The following is a 14,605-nucleotide window of genomic DNA, read 5'->3' as shown; positions in this document are numbered from 1 at the left end:
GATTGTAGCATCGTGGAAGTTAATTTACTTAAGAGAGGATTGGAAGTTTTGGCAAAACAACTTGCTTTCTAATTTTCTCAGCATCCAGCCCTTTTCTTGGATTTTTGTTTGGGCAGCCCCCGTGTTCTCTGCACATTCAATGGCAGCAGTGCCAAAACTCATGCAGTCCAAGATCGTGTGTAGATGTTTGTTATGTGTTTAGCTGTAATGCAGTTTGGGGTTTGTTACCTCAAACAATAAGATGGTTCAAAGTGTAATGGCCACATCACTAATGAGGAGCATGTCATGCTGCCTTCTTGAAGCCTTCCACTCTTGGCTTTTGTTTCCCAGGCATCTTTCCCTGGCAGTGTTATGCAAATTAACCAATTAATGACAGACAAAATGGCCTTCCTGCATCGCCATGCTTGTAATAAGAAGGGCAATGCTGTAAGTCACGTACCTATTCACTGAGCTCTGTAGGCCACTGCCAGGGCATGATTAGCCTGACTGTGGAAGACAATTGCAGAGGCATCTGCTCGGTTAATTTTGAGAGAAAATTTACCAGATGGAGGCTGAAGATTTAAGTGATTAGAAGGTAGTAGATTGGAATACAAATTGGATTAAAAGAAATTAGATTGATATAAATCGAATTGAGTCACAACAGTTTGTGTTGTTTGTACCAAGGGGCAATGGATTATGGGAGAAGCAGATGCTCCAATGAGATAGGAATTAATGTGGCTTTGACGGTCCATCTGGGAAGGCCTGAATATCGAGTACATCCCTAATCTCTCTCTCCATTTATCAATGCCATAATGTTAATTAGTACTTCATTCATTAAGTTACTTACAGAGGAAAAAATCTCACCCCTGTAGCCCCTCTCTGCTTGAGGATTTGTTACTGTGCCAAGAAATGGAAATCTCTCTTTAGCCGAGCTAGTTATGGTTGACTGTTACACTAGACCTTGTCATTTTCCTCAAGCTTGGTGCTGCTTTTGGCCTAAATGAAATTTACTGGGCTTTGTTTTGCAATATACCAGTCCTCATAAATCCAGCAGCATAGTTTTTGAAGTCCTGCCTTGATCTCTACAGCTAGCTACCACTAACAAGCCTCTTTCTCACATATTTAAAAATGTACAATATATTTTATTTCATATAGTTGCGCAGCATTGTGGCTAATGACTAGACTTTAGCTATGACATTAATAGTGGGAGAAAACTAAGGAAGCTCTTATGTGTGCACCTCTGAGATCCTGGGTAGAAAATACGTGCATGGAAGAAAAGTGGTGTACCCGAAACACCTGATGTGGGGCATGTCCTCAGGTGTGCGAAACTGGCTGATGACAGAACTGCTGGATTTTAACCTTATTTCTCTTCCTCTAGAAGATAAATATGTGGGGATTTTTTAATTTTGAAAAGTGACCCAAAATCATAACCTGAGTTTTTTCACTGGATGGGAAAAAACAAGGGGAAAAAAAAAAAACCAACAACAACAAAACAAAAACAACACAACAACAACAAAAAAGTAAAGTGGTTAACAAATATACCAGGATTGTGAAGGAATCGAGTTAAATTCTTTTTCTAGCCACAGTCTTCTGGAAATGAACATGAGATAATGCAAGGATGCTTAGCAAAAGTCAAGAGGGCTTTTCACTCTTTCCTTCCTCAGATGCACACAGAGGTGTGATGCTGAAAGGCTGTGTTATGATACACAGAGTGCAGACACTGGCAAATGTGAGCACCATTGTAGTGTCAACCTTAAACTTTCCCTTGTGTTTTCCCTATATATATTTGATATGTTTTTCTTCATGGCGAAAAGGCTTTGATTCTTCTTCACTTAGGAAGCTGACTGTAGCTGCAGTCCTGTAGTTATTAATCAGAGAAATATTAGATATAAAAATGTGTTACTACTCTCTTTGTGGAACCTAAAATGACAAAGGCGTCTACAAGGATGTCTTACACTGTGCTTATATGTTCTGGAGGAAATAGACTCACTGCAAACTACTTTGCAAAAGAAAAGGTTCTTTTATCATGTTTGAGGATTTTGTATCTGTCGAAAATAAGTCATTAAAAAAAAGATCCTGTCCTGTCTCCTGAAAAATTTATGATTTGTACCTCTAAGCAGAGAGTGTAGTAGGCATGGGCTGGCAAGAGGTTGGAATGGAGCAGAGCTGGGCCAGCTGAATCAAGATGATCAAAAGGATATTCTGTGCCATATGTCATCATATGCTCAGCAGTAAAAACTCATGGAAAGGAAGATAAAGGAGGGACATTGACGGTTATGGCATTTGTTTTCTCAAGCAACAGTCCTGCGTGCTGAGGCCCTGCTTGCCAGGAAGTGCCTGGACATCTGTTTGCTGATGAGTAGTGAATGAATTCCTCCTTTTTTGCATTGGTTGTATCTGCAGCATTTTCCTTACCTTTTGGCTGCCGTTCTCTCAATCCACAAGTCTCTTGCTTTCCTTCTACTTTCTCCCCATCCCTTGGGACAGGGTGGTGAGAGAGCAGGTGGATTTGGCTGTTATTTGGGGCCAACCTACCACTGTTTGAAGATGGAATTTTATTTCCTAAGTGTGTCTAGGCAGCATTTGTTACTAAATATAGTGATTTAGAAGTTTTAGGTTACAGCTGAAAAGGTGGAATCCACTTCCTCTGTATTTTCTATTTACTTCCTCTACTGCTATTTTCACAAATTTTCCTGCTTGCAGTAAACACTTTGAGTACTGCCTGGGAGTTTTTGTTTGTTTTGCCTACTGTGCTGCCAGACACTCCTACTTCTGTGCTTCTGCATAGTGCTGTTTGATGTAGAAAAACATGGTGTAAATAAATGATATGCTGGAAGGAAGCTCTCAGAAGGTCACAGCAGCCCCCTTGCCATTCCACAGCTCTGAGGAGTAGTTGTTTATCAGTAATCCATGCTCCATTAGTGGAATCAACAGAGATCTCTATAAAAACAGGATAGACAACAGAGGTTTCTGAATCAGTGTCTGCAACTTTACTGTTTTGAAAAATCTCTTCCTTTTTAATATAGAAAGGGTAAAATAATGCTGCAGAAAGATCCTGTGAACTGCATATTCTTTGAAAGGCAAAATTCTTCCACCACTAACAGCAAGGGCCAATAAAACCTCTCACTGGACCTATGCCTTCAGCCTAAAGTACTAGGAAAGTTGTGCCAACTTTGGGTGTAAATACGTGGAACAGAAAAGGTGAGAGAAAAATCACTGAGGGCTGCTTAAAAAAAAGAAAAAAATCCATAAATTGGCACAGATACTAGAGTGTTTGTTTTCTGTCACAAGGCCCAAGAGCATTAAATCCTGTTTTGGCTGCAGAATTTGCAGAATTGTGTTTTGTTATCTAATGGGACAGATAACCGTAAGGCTTCTAAACAGCAGAATGGAAGAGGAAAAATTCACCCTGTAAATGGAGTTGATGAACTGTTTTGGATTTAAAAAAGTAATTTTATTAGCTACAGGTTTAATAGTAACAAGATAGAAAAATGACCTCAAAATACACATAATGAGGTGAGTAAGGAATTGTGAAACGTGTGGAGAGCAAACAAAAAACAAAGCAACAAGGAAAAAGGTGGGGGTTTTTTTGGGTTTTGTTTTCCTGGGGGGAGGGAGGGGCACACATGTGGGAGAGAATGTTGGGGCCTCTAACTGTGTAGGAGCTCCTCCAACAAGGTGCTCCAAATAGTCTTTTAATAGAAGATGCTATCTCACATTATATATAAATATATATATCCAGATGAAAGTATATATAATTCTGCTATAAATACATCAGGAGAAACTGGAGTTAGGACACTTAGATGTTTGTGCATAAATTTGAAATCTGTGTGAAGTTTGTCGTTACTAGTGGTGAGAATTCCTCATACAAAGAGAGTCAATAGTATGACTTCAGATATCACTGTGATAACCACTGAAAAGCTGGTGACATTTTGATGATCAAACAACCAAAAAAGGTGCATTATTTGCAGTAAAATATTTACTTTCTAAACATGGGAAAACCAACCAAACAAAAAACCCAAACACCAAACTTCTACATATATAAAACCACAAATGCACGTTGTAAAGCACCAGTATAAAAATTGTGATATTTTGTGCTTGGGATATATGAGGTGTTTATAAACCTGACCAATATAGGCAGAAAATAGTATTTGACTGAATTTTCTGTAGAAGTTGGTTGTTTTCAAGCTTTGGATGGCGGAATGAGTTTTTAAAATGCCAGCTATCAAAAGGTGAAATGAAGGGGCAATTATAAACATACCCCCCAAGTCTTGGTACTTGTTTACCTGATTCTTTTTTGTTGACATAGGTAGGAGAGATACAGCTTGGGAGGAAGTTCATGCCAATTCCAAAAGCCTTCCAGTTCTGAGCATATTTACTTTTGAGCTTATTAACTCAATTTGGGGTTAGAAAAAGTGTAGGGTTAGAATGTTTCTTCTTAGAGCTTGATCTATATTTTCATTCACAGATATTTGGAAAAAGTTTTCCAAACCAGTTGAAGCTTCCAAAGAGAGTCTTTGACAGATCACAAAGATGTAATTTGTAGATTTCTAAACCGAGATATTGGAGTGAGTTTTCGATATTTGTCATAGTCCTTAAAATTTTATTGAGAGCTTTGCTTCAAAATTAATATTTGTTGGCTGATAGTTACTTGGAACTTCACAAAAGGTGTTTTTAGGATGTTTGGGTCAAGTTCTAAGTCAAGTATTGATATTGTGTACTTAAAATTCCCTAGATATTCACAACTGGTGTGGTTCAGGGAGTCTTTGTGACCAGTGGCAGCAAAGAACACAGTGGCTGTGGGATAAAATTCAGGACATTAAAGATAAAGTGCCTGCTGTGCTTATAACCCTCCTTTCTGCAAATATTATTTTAAGACTGCTTCAGATGGGTGAATTTATTTACAAATGATTCCACAGATTGTGACAATTTTATTCTAATCTGAGAACTATTTGACTCATGGTTCTTGAAGGGATCTGGACCTGGTTGTCATTTAAAAGCTTTTTTTTATAGCTGCTGTTTTAGCTTAACACTGTTAAAATTGATGTGTTTTTCTAATTGCTAATTTTTAAAGCTTTTAAAGATACATTTGGTATCTTTTAATGTTGCCTTGAATGGTCATTACCATCTATCAGTGGAAAGCTTTAGACTTTGGAGAGCCTGTGGTTACCAACCCTTCTATGCAAAAGCAAAGTTTACTTGATTCTAATGAGCCATTGGTTTCTCCAGTGGTATTAGGGAAGCTGCCAAGCCTCCCTTTGCCTGGCTGATAAGGAGCCATTGCCAGTTCTCCAGTGCTATGATAACATTCCCCTTGTATAAAAAATTATTTTGCTGCTGTAAGCAATGCCTGCTTTTCTACCTTCCATCCTTGACCTGAGAAAGAGCTGAAAGATGTTTTTAGAGTCAGGCATACACTTGTGCTTTTCTTTGTTAAACTCCAGAGTGATTTGGAGAGGCTCCCAAGGGAAGAGTTTTTGTGCTTGAGTTCTTCTGGATAAAAAGAGAGAGGGTTTTTTTTTTTTTTTTTTTTTTTTTTTTTTTTTTTTTTTTTTCTTCTTTTCTTTTTTTTTTTTTCTTTCCTTTTCTTTTTGTCTTTGATGCTTTTGTTATATGCTGTGTATATATCATAGAATAATTTGGATTAGAAGATACCTCTGGAGGTCACCTGGCACTTGCAGGTGTGTGCGCGTACGTTGCGTAAATACAGATGTGGTCTGTATCTACACACAGCATATAAATAAGAGACATATATGCACACATAAACATTGCCCTTTTTACTTTCAATAGCTGGAAGTGTTCCTCTTTTCTCCCTATCTTCTTCACTTCTTAAAGTAATTTTTATCATCTCATTATTTGGAGTCAGTGGTCATTAATGAAACCCACACTTGAATTGGAGAAGCTGTTCTAGTTGTAAAACCTAGAGCTTTTTTGCTAAACTACCTACAAGTGAAGGTGGTTTGGGTTTGCTGGGGTTTTTGTGCGGTTTTTTTGTGTGTATGTGTGTGGGTGTTGGTGTTATTAAGTATTGGTGTGTTATTAAGCAAATAATTGTCAGTTACCTTCATTCAGGAGCACAGGTCTGCTAGATATTTTATTTCTTGACTTGAACTCTAAACCATATTGCTTTGGAATAAACAAATCGATGTAACTTTCTCATTGAAGCTGCGACTTGTATTTATAGCATCACTTTTCACCTAGGGAAAAAAAGATTAATCATTCCCCTGTGAATCTATATTCCAGTTTTCAGGGCTACTGTGCTCACTCCTGCTATCTTGACTGCATCCCTAAAGTGCTATTCCATCCCAGGCAGTGTGCAGGAAATAAATACTGAGGGGTGGTAAGACTCTGCAAAAGAAAAAGAAGTGAAATGTGACACTTGAATGCTGGTATGTGATGAGAAACCAATTGTGAATTATAGTAAAATTACATTAACTAATTGTGAATTAGAGTAAAATTACATTAAGCCTTTGTCAGTGTTGGAATGCTTCCCCTGAAATAATTTTATATAAGGAATGGGGTGCTTATACTGTGGCACTGGATTATTATCCACAGTTAAAAAAAAAAAAAGGGGGGGGGGTGTGGAATTTTATTTGCAGTGTTTTTTTAGTAGTAAAGTTGATTACACCTTGTTTAGCAAAGTCGCAGTTTCATACAAGAGAAACTTAATGAAATCAACCTTCCAGTAAGATTTGGTCAGTGTTTTTAATGACAGTTATTGATCTCTCTCGTCAGCAATTCCTGCTCTCCCTCTTGGCAGACACACTCTATAGGAAAGGTGACTTATCTGCAGGCACATGTCCTGGGGAAGTTAGGATATGTTGTTTAATGGATTAATTTTGCTCAAGGAAAAGCTTTCAGAGGACCTTGTCATGGCTGACACAGCTTTGAACAAAAACCTTACCTTGGAAACAGTCGTATCACTGGAGTCTTTTCCCATCTGCCAAATCTCAGAGGAGAGGGAGAGACTATAAAGTATAAATTTTCAAGATGTTGTCCTTGCCATGTCACTTTGCCTAGAGAAATGCATGTGGAATAATCAGCCTGGTGATGGTGCATCAGCCTGTATTATGGTAGAATTTTCTCATTATCTTGACTTTTTTTTCCATGTTATCTTTTGTTCGAACTAAGATGTGACTGACTGGATCTCTACTTGAGATCTCAGCGTGCCTTCAGTCAATTCTGTGCCTAAAAGGGTGGTGAAAGCAACAGACTTACTCATTACATCAAACAAATGTGTGCAATAAGTGTTTCTGATAAGTACTTCTTTTGTGAAATGAGGCATATGAAGAAGTGGGAAAATGAACAGTGACTGTCCTTCAGTAGATTTAACCAAGTAGCTGTGGGATTGTCTTTGTAGAGTCTGCATAAGTCAAATAAAGAGCTGGAGCCCGGCCACGTGACAGATCTGATGTAGACAGAAGAGATTTTGCAGACACTTCTGTGACTGTCCATCTATTTAAAGCACATTATTCTTTCAACTGGGATTTTAATACCTTGCTTTCATTTTTTTCTTAATTGTTGCAGTGAAAATAACCCAAGATTCTAGCACTAAAAAGGTTCTTTGGCATTAAATATCACTTTGGAGATGTCCTCTTTGTAGAATCAAGTGTACACAGGGCCTTTTCTTCCATCTATAGCTTTCTGTTGTAGGAGATTTATTTTTTCCTATCACAGTTCTGCTGTTTGTCTTCTTGATAAACAGTCCTTTTGTGCTGTCTCAGGGAGAACATGTGTTGTTGGCAAACTCTTGGAGGGAATGCATTCAAAATGCTATCAGAGGCATGAAACAACTAATAACTCATATGAGGAGCAGCTGAGGGAGCTGGGGGTGTTTAGCCTGGAGAAAAGGAAGCTCAGGGGTGGCTTTATGAATCTCTACAACTCCCTGAAAGGAGAGTGCAGCCAGGTGGGAGTCACTTTCTTCTCCCAGGCAGCCAGTGATAGCAGAAGAGGACACAGCCCTAAGCTGTGCCAGGGGAGGTTCAGGCTGGACAGCAGAAGACATTTCTTTACAGGAAGGGTTGTTAAACATTGGAATGGGCCGCCCAGGGAGGTGGTGGAGTCACCATCCCTAGAGATGGTCAAGAAATAACTGGATGTGGCACCCTGATGTAGTTGACAGGGTGGTGGCTGGTAAAATTCTGGACTCGGTTATCCTGGAGGTCTTTTCCAACCTAAAGGCTTTTGTGACTGTGATGTGAATTTGTCTTTGAAGTTCCATTGTTGCAACAACTTCTGTTGCTCTTGTTGACAATACTTTCTTTCTGAACTTAATACAAAATGTGCTTGTTCAGTGTGACCTGTTAGAACTCTTGAACTGGAAATATTTCAAATATATGACACAATGAAAAATACCACATCCTATATTTTAAGCATCCTTTTTATGCCAATAGTATGAGAACAGTAGGGCAGATTGGAGAGTAGGTGGCAGCTCTGTCTTAAGGATGATCTCTGGTATCCATAGTGTTAATTGACTGTTGGTCTTGTTATTGAAAATCTAGTCCCAACTTTCTGTTTTTATCCAGGTATATCAAAGCTGTGTTTGGAATGTTAAAGGAATCAAAATGAGAGCCTTCAGGAAGGATGTAAAAAGAGTAGCAGTCTTGGAGGTGAGCTGAGGAAGAACTTTTCTGTACATAGCAAGTCAGGCAGGTAAAAGTTGGAAAAGAATTAGAGATGCCAATAGGACAAAATGGGATGTCAGACAGTAACAAGTGATGACAGGTGCTGATAACATCAGAGGGGAAGAGAGACTTTTAAGAAGGCTCTTGGAGGTAGTTCAGAAATCTGTATTATGAAATAGCATCTCATATTATTAACATGCAAACTGATGCAATATTGTTTTTTCTTTAAAATTACTCAATGGTTACTATACAATTGCTGTCCTCTCTCTTAACCACCACTGGCCCAGTAGCCATGAATGTTTTGTTAACTTGAGAAATGAGTGAAATGTCATTCTATTTAGTCTGTACCATTGCTTTTCTGGTATGACAGACCAAAACTTTGTAGCTGCTTATTTAGAGAGTAGGCTTAATAGACTAAATCAATGTTAGGTCTTTATGTCAACTAAATTAAAACTGGAGGAATGTGAAGTGCAAGAAATGAAAGTCTCTTACTAGAAATTTGAACGATAGTGGACTAGGAGAGCTAGAAAGTGAATTCCCAGATGCCTTTTTCTATGATGATTTGTGTATGTTACACAGAGAGCACACAACCTAATTGAAACCTTCCGGGTCTTCCTACCTGCAAGGGAGCCTGCAAGAAATATGGAGAGTTTTTCCAAGAGCATGGAGTGATAGGACAAAGGGAAATGGCTTCAAACTGACACAGGGTGTGTTTGGATTAGATATTAGGAAGAAGCTCTTAACTTTGAGGGTGGTGAGGAAGTAGAACAGGTTACCCAGAGAAGTTGTGAATACCCCAGCCCTGGAAAGCTGGACAGAGCTCTGAGCAACCTGGTCGAGTCATGGCAGGGGTTTGGAATTAGGTAATTTTTAAGGACCCAGAGCATTCTGTGATTCCTCTTAGGATAGAGATTGCGTAGTGACTCTGAGGAAATGCAGAAAAAAAAAAAAAAGGAGTATTGACTCTTTACTTTAGTCTCCTTTCCTGCTTGCTTCTATGTGTCTACAGCAAATCTGTTTCATTTATTAATAAAAATTCTTGCATCCAATTAATTATTTAGGGTTATTTTACTGTAGGATGAGCCAGGCTAAACTGAAAATAATAGGCATTCTGTTTATATGCTACTAGTGTAGCTGTAAGGTAGACTGGATCCCTCAGGAGACTTGTGAGGAAGTCTGAGTATATAAAAATAAATCCATGAGGTTTAATAGTGGTGATAGTTGTGAGAGACAACCTGAGTTAGTTGGCACCCTGATGTTGAGCTGGTCAAAATCACTGAGTGATTGTTGTCTTTTACATTTTCCAAAGGAGTAGTCTTGGAGGTGATTCTCAAGGAGTGTGTTGTCCAACACATGTGAATTAAGTTTAAAGTACGGGAATGGAAGAGCAGAGTGTCAACACCTGAAGTACAATGTGCAGGCTACATTATTTTTTCTGTTTTTGTCCATGTTCCTCACTTTTCTTACTTTCTTTCCCTACTTTGATTAGGAATATGTACATAAATTCCTAAGACAGGTAGGAGAGTGTAAGAAGAATTGGTGAATATATTTCAATACATGTGCTGAACAGGGACATATAAATAACTGGAGCCTTCTTTTGTTTTATTTGTATTTTTGACAAATATATGTCCCCCAGCAGTTTCCTCTTGCTCACTTCCAGTATGAGGCTGGGCTTCCCCTGTTCCCTGTCCTGACCTCAAAGGATATTAACAGTGACTGCTGCAGAAATGATTCACCTAAAGGTAGATATGAATGCAAATGTTCTTTACTTAGGAAGTGGCAGTTTATCACAGATCTATAATGTTGCCAGTTATTATGAGAACTGTGATGTTTCCCATCAGTCAGCATTTATCAGGCCAGCAATTATCAGTAGTTAGCAGGCTCTGGTATCTGAAAATGAAAGCTGTGTTTGTTAGAGTGACAGAACATTGTATTGCAGTATCTTAGTCCCAAGAAATTCTTGACTGTGAAGTGGTGAGGCACTGGAACCCTCCTGCAGAGTATCTCCAACAATTCTAATGTTGTACGATTTTTGGTTTTGCCCACCAGCATGTAATAGCTCATGTGAAGTCATTGCAGTCTGTCCTAGTCAAGACTTAAGGGCTCCTAAACTCAGGGGTTGCTCATATGCTCTATGCATGCACCAGATGGGAATCCTGGGGAGAGGAATGGAAAAGGAGCTGTATGGACAGCCCAGGATGCACCACATCTGCCTGCTTAAGGTCATGGTACCATCTTGTTTTGCAGTAAAAGTATCTTCTGCCCAGGTAGCTCCTGGGGTTAATAGAATTTCTGTTCCTTCTAAATGAGGTTGTGCTTCTAAGAGTATTGGAGGAGACCGTAGGGAAAGAATCAAATCTAGAATCAAACACTACTTGCATGTATCTCTTTTTGATATGCAGCCAGTGTCCAGAGACAGGCAATGGAGCCAGGTTTCTGGTTTCCTTTGTTATTTCTAAATCAGCATAACCTTTGCGAATACCTGTTGGTGCTCAGCTCACTTGGAAGGAGGGAGTTTGGTGTGCTCTGTGGACGATCCTGTGTGTTTTGCTTCCCCCCCTCCTCTAAGAGCATGATGAAGGGAATTCCTTGCAGCCCTGGGTAGCTAAAAGTGCACCCAGCCATCGCAGGAACGTGTGGGGTGATGGCCCTTGAAACACCCCCTGAGCCATTCATTCTTCTTCCACATTGGCGTGGTCCCTGCTGCTCACATCTCAACTGTCCTGTGTACAGATTGCTTAATTAGGGTATGCTGAATAAGCACCAGTTTTGTGATAGACATCAGTACTGAAGAGGAAGAATCAGCCCTATTGTGACCTGAGGAGTGGTTTCGAATTGGGTTGTATAAGGTTAAACTTTTTTTTTATGGGAGAAAGCCCTTTTCACAGCTTTAAACATGGCCTGTAAGTCTGTATAGGATATACTTTTAGGAGTTCTGAACATTATCAACAGATCTTTGAGTACAAGAAAACTAATATTTTGGATTTTCATTTTTTGCTACTAATTTTGTTATCCTGTGTTAACCATCTATCAAAATTCAGTTGTCTATTCTCTGACTTAAGTCCCTCTCATGTCTCAGAAACACCTCAGTTTTCTTTTTCCTCCTGACACTGTGAATAGAAATGTTTTAACTAGTGGGATTTTGTTTGGTTTTTTTAGAATAAGCAATGAATTAAGTTGATTGACTTATCTGGGTGAGTGTTCTAAATAAAAATGTCTCTAGTCAACGTATGGAGTTGGCCTTTCAATCCCACCTGCTTTCAAATGTTCGTCTTTAAATGGTGATTTCAGTCTTTTTCAATTATGCGTTTTAGGTCATGCACTAGGATATTTTTTAACTTCAGCTTCTTCTGTTAGAATTTTTCTTTTTTTTTTTTTTTTTAATTTGGTGGGGCTGTTTTCCCCTTTTTTTGGTCAATAGAAGGGAGAATAAAATATGTTTTTCTCTTCCAAATGTCCCATAAGTTCATCTGTGCTTAGCTATAGATTATGCGGCTTTTTTCATGTACAGGCATTGCAGATTATGAATTTCTTCTGTTCTGGTAATAGATTCTGGAAGCCACTGAAAGAGCTAATTTGTGCAGTAGCTATGTAACACTTAACTGCAGCCTTAGTTTAATGACCTGAGTGTTAGTAAAACAGAAGTCCAAAGGTGGATTCACTCTGTTGAATGGATCCTTATGCCTTTCCTCATAACTTTTGCAGTAAATGAGGCATTGAAAATATTTTAAAGTATGTAGAGCCTAGAATACAATTAAGACACTGATGTTAAATTGCTTTTTTAGGACTCAGCAAAACTGCTGATCAGAAAATTGAGACAAACGTTTCACTAACCTGCAGAAGTTGGTTTACCTTGTATTTAACAAATACTGACCAATTTTAGCAACATGGCAGCTCCACTCAAAGGATTTTCAGGATCCATGCTAGAAAAGATTATTTTTGAAGTACAAACTGCCATGATTGTTGCAAAAACATTTTGCCAGGCTCACATAGTCTAATTAGATATGCAGGAGTGTAGACTGTCTGTATGGTTAATGTGGAAGGAAGTATTCAAGGTAAGATTGGGTTGGGCTCTGAGCAGCCTGGTCTAGTGGAAGGTGTCTCTGCCCATGGTAGGGGGTTGGAATGAGATGCGCTTTGAAGTCCTTTCCAACCCAGGCCATTCTGTGATTCCCTGCCTCTCTTGTGTGTGTGTATATACATGCAATCTTGAAACTGAAAATTCCTCAAGTGAGCTGACATTTGAGATTTCTCTTTTGGCTTTCTTTTTTCTCCTTCTGTTTTTGTACTGGGTCTGTTTGTGGCAAAGAGATATATCACATACATGTTTAAACTGCAAAGAACTGTTGAGCTAATGGGAGTGGTAAGATACCATGGTTTTGGATATCCTCCTATTAAATCTGGCAGATGAAAGGATGAGAAAGCAGTAGCTATGAGGGGAATCTAGGGGCACACAGTGATCTAGAAGTAAACGTAAATAGGAAGATTATTGGGGGAAAAAAATATTGTCATACATGTATGTGTAAGGGATCCTCCTCTGAGCACAGTCTGGTATTGGTTTGATAACACTATAGAGGGTCAGTTACTCCATCTTAGGTTTTTAGGTAGGGGAGTGTCTGATATCAGACAAAGCAATTTCAGATGTTGTATATCTTGGGGTTTTTAAAAGTTTTTGTGACATTAAAGGAGTAACTTGCGAGAGCTCTTTGTGATGCCTGAAGCATGAATAAATTGTTCTCTCTTCCCTCTCCTGTTCTTTAGGATCCCGTCTCCGCCAAGAGGACTTCCCACCACGGATTGTTGAGCATCCTTCCGATGTGATCGTGTCCAAGGGAGAGCCAACCACCCTGAACTGCAAGGCAGAGGGCAGGCCCACCCCCACCATCGAGTGGTACAAGGATGGCGAGCGGGTGGAAACGGACAAGGACGACCCGCGCTCCCACCGGATGCTGCTGCCCAGCGGATCTTTATTTTTCCTGCGCATCGTGCATGGCCGCAGGAGCAAACCTGACGAGGGCAGCTACGTGTGCGTGGCAAGGAACTACCTTGGAGAAGCTGTGAGCCGGAATGCGTCCCTGGAAGTGGCATGTGAGTAGTTTTAATTTGTTTGGTGTTCTTTAAAACTTCGTCATGGCTTCTGTGCTGTCACCCGGCGCTTGCACGCAGCCAGCCAGCGTCCTGGGAGTTAAAAAATGTGGATTGCAGTTACAAAGTACAGTGTTTTCTCATTAGCTGTTGCTCTTAGTCAAGGCATTTTTACATGTGTTTGGTCAGCAGCGGTGGCTATATAGAATAAGTGATTTATTCTGACTTGAGGTTCTAGCCAGAGTATAATCATGATTGGCACAAACATGGACAAAGGATAATCTTCCTCTGAAGAATAATCTAATTTTTAAATGATGTCTAGAGTTGGTTATACTGGAACTAATGTGGAAAAATACCTATCATTTAATCTAAGGTGCACTGTCTGTTTCTCTTCATCTCATCATCTGTTACCTCAACAGAAGCAGACAGCATCTTGGTGACTCATGTTCTGTACTGCTGGAAACCTCAATATATATGCTGCTTGATCATAAATTTGACCCAGCCCTCATTCATTATGTGAATGGCAAGTGAAATTGTTGGCCATTTCTCATATCATCCAGAGCAGTCTTGGTCTTTTTATCGATTCTCTTTGTCATAACAGAGAAGTCAAAAGGGCTGTTTCAGAGCCCACCTGGCATGAGTAGTCTGCTTCCACTAGAGTTAGCAGATAAATTTATTATATTCACAGAAAACAAACTCATCAGATGTAAAATATAATCAGTTGCACATGGTTTTTTTGCTGCTCAGTTATATGGGTTGAATCAACACTGGTCTTTTTATTCAGAATGTGCATCTTCGCATAGAATTGTATTTTAATAGATTTATGAGTACTCTCTTCTTGCTGGGCTTGAGTTTTTCCCCCACAGCTCTTCATCTGACAGTAGTTTCCCTAAAATGTGTTTGAAACAGGGCTT

The 14,605-nt window shown here is 39.3% G+C and overlaps 1 protein-coding gene across 1 annotated transcript in view; it reads left to right on the top strand.

The window, feature by feature from the left end:
• Positions 1-14,605, top strand: part of ROBO2 (roundabout guidance receptor 2) — a 445,348-nt gene that overhangs the window by 31,021 nt on the left and 399,722 nt on the right. The window contains exon 2 of the mRNA XM_083855698.1: positions 13,368-13,694. Coding sequence (XP_083711824.1) covers positions 13,368-13,694 — 327 coding nt within the window. The remainder of the gene's footprint in view (positions 1-13,367; positions 13,695-14,605) is intronic.

The sequence above is a fragment of the Zosterops lateralis genome (assembly GCF_965231275.1).
Source record: "Zosterops lateralis genome assembly, chromosome: 2".
NCBI classification, from domain to species: Eukaryota; Metazoa; Chordata; class Aves; order Passeriformes; family Zosteropidae; genus Zosterops; species Zosterops lateralis.
Note: the sequence above shows the minus strand (reverse complement) of the source record. Positions and strands in the feature narration are given on the sequence as shown.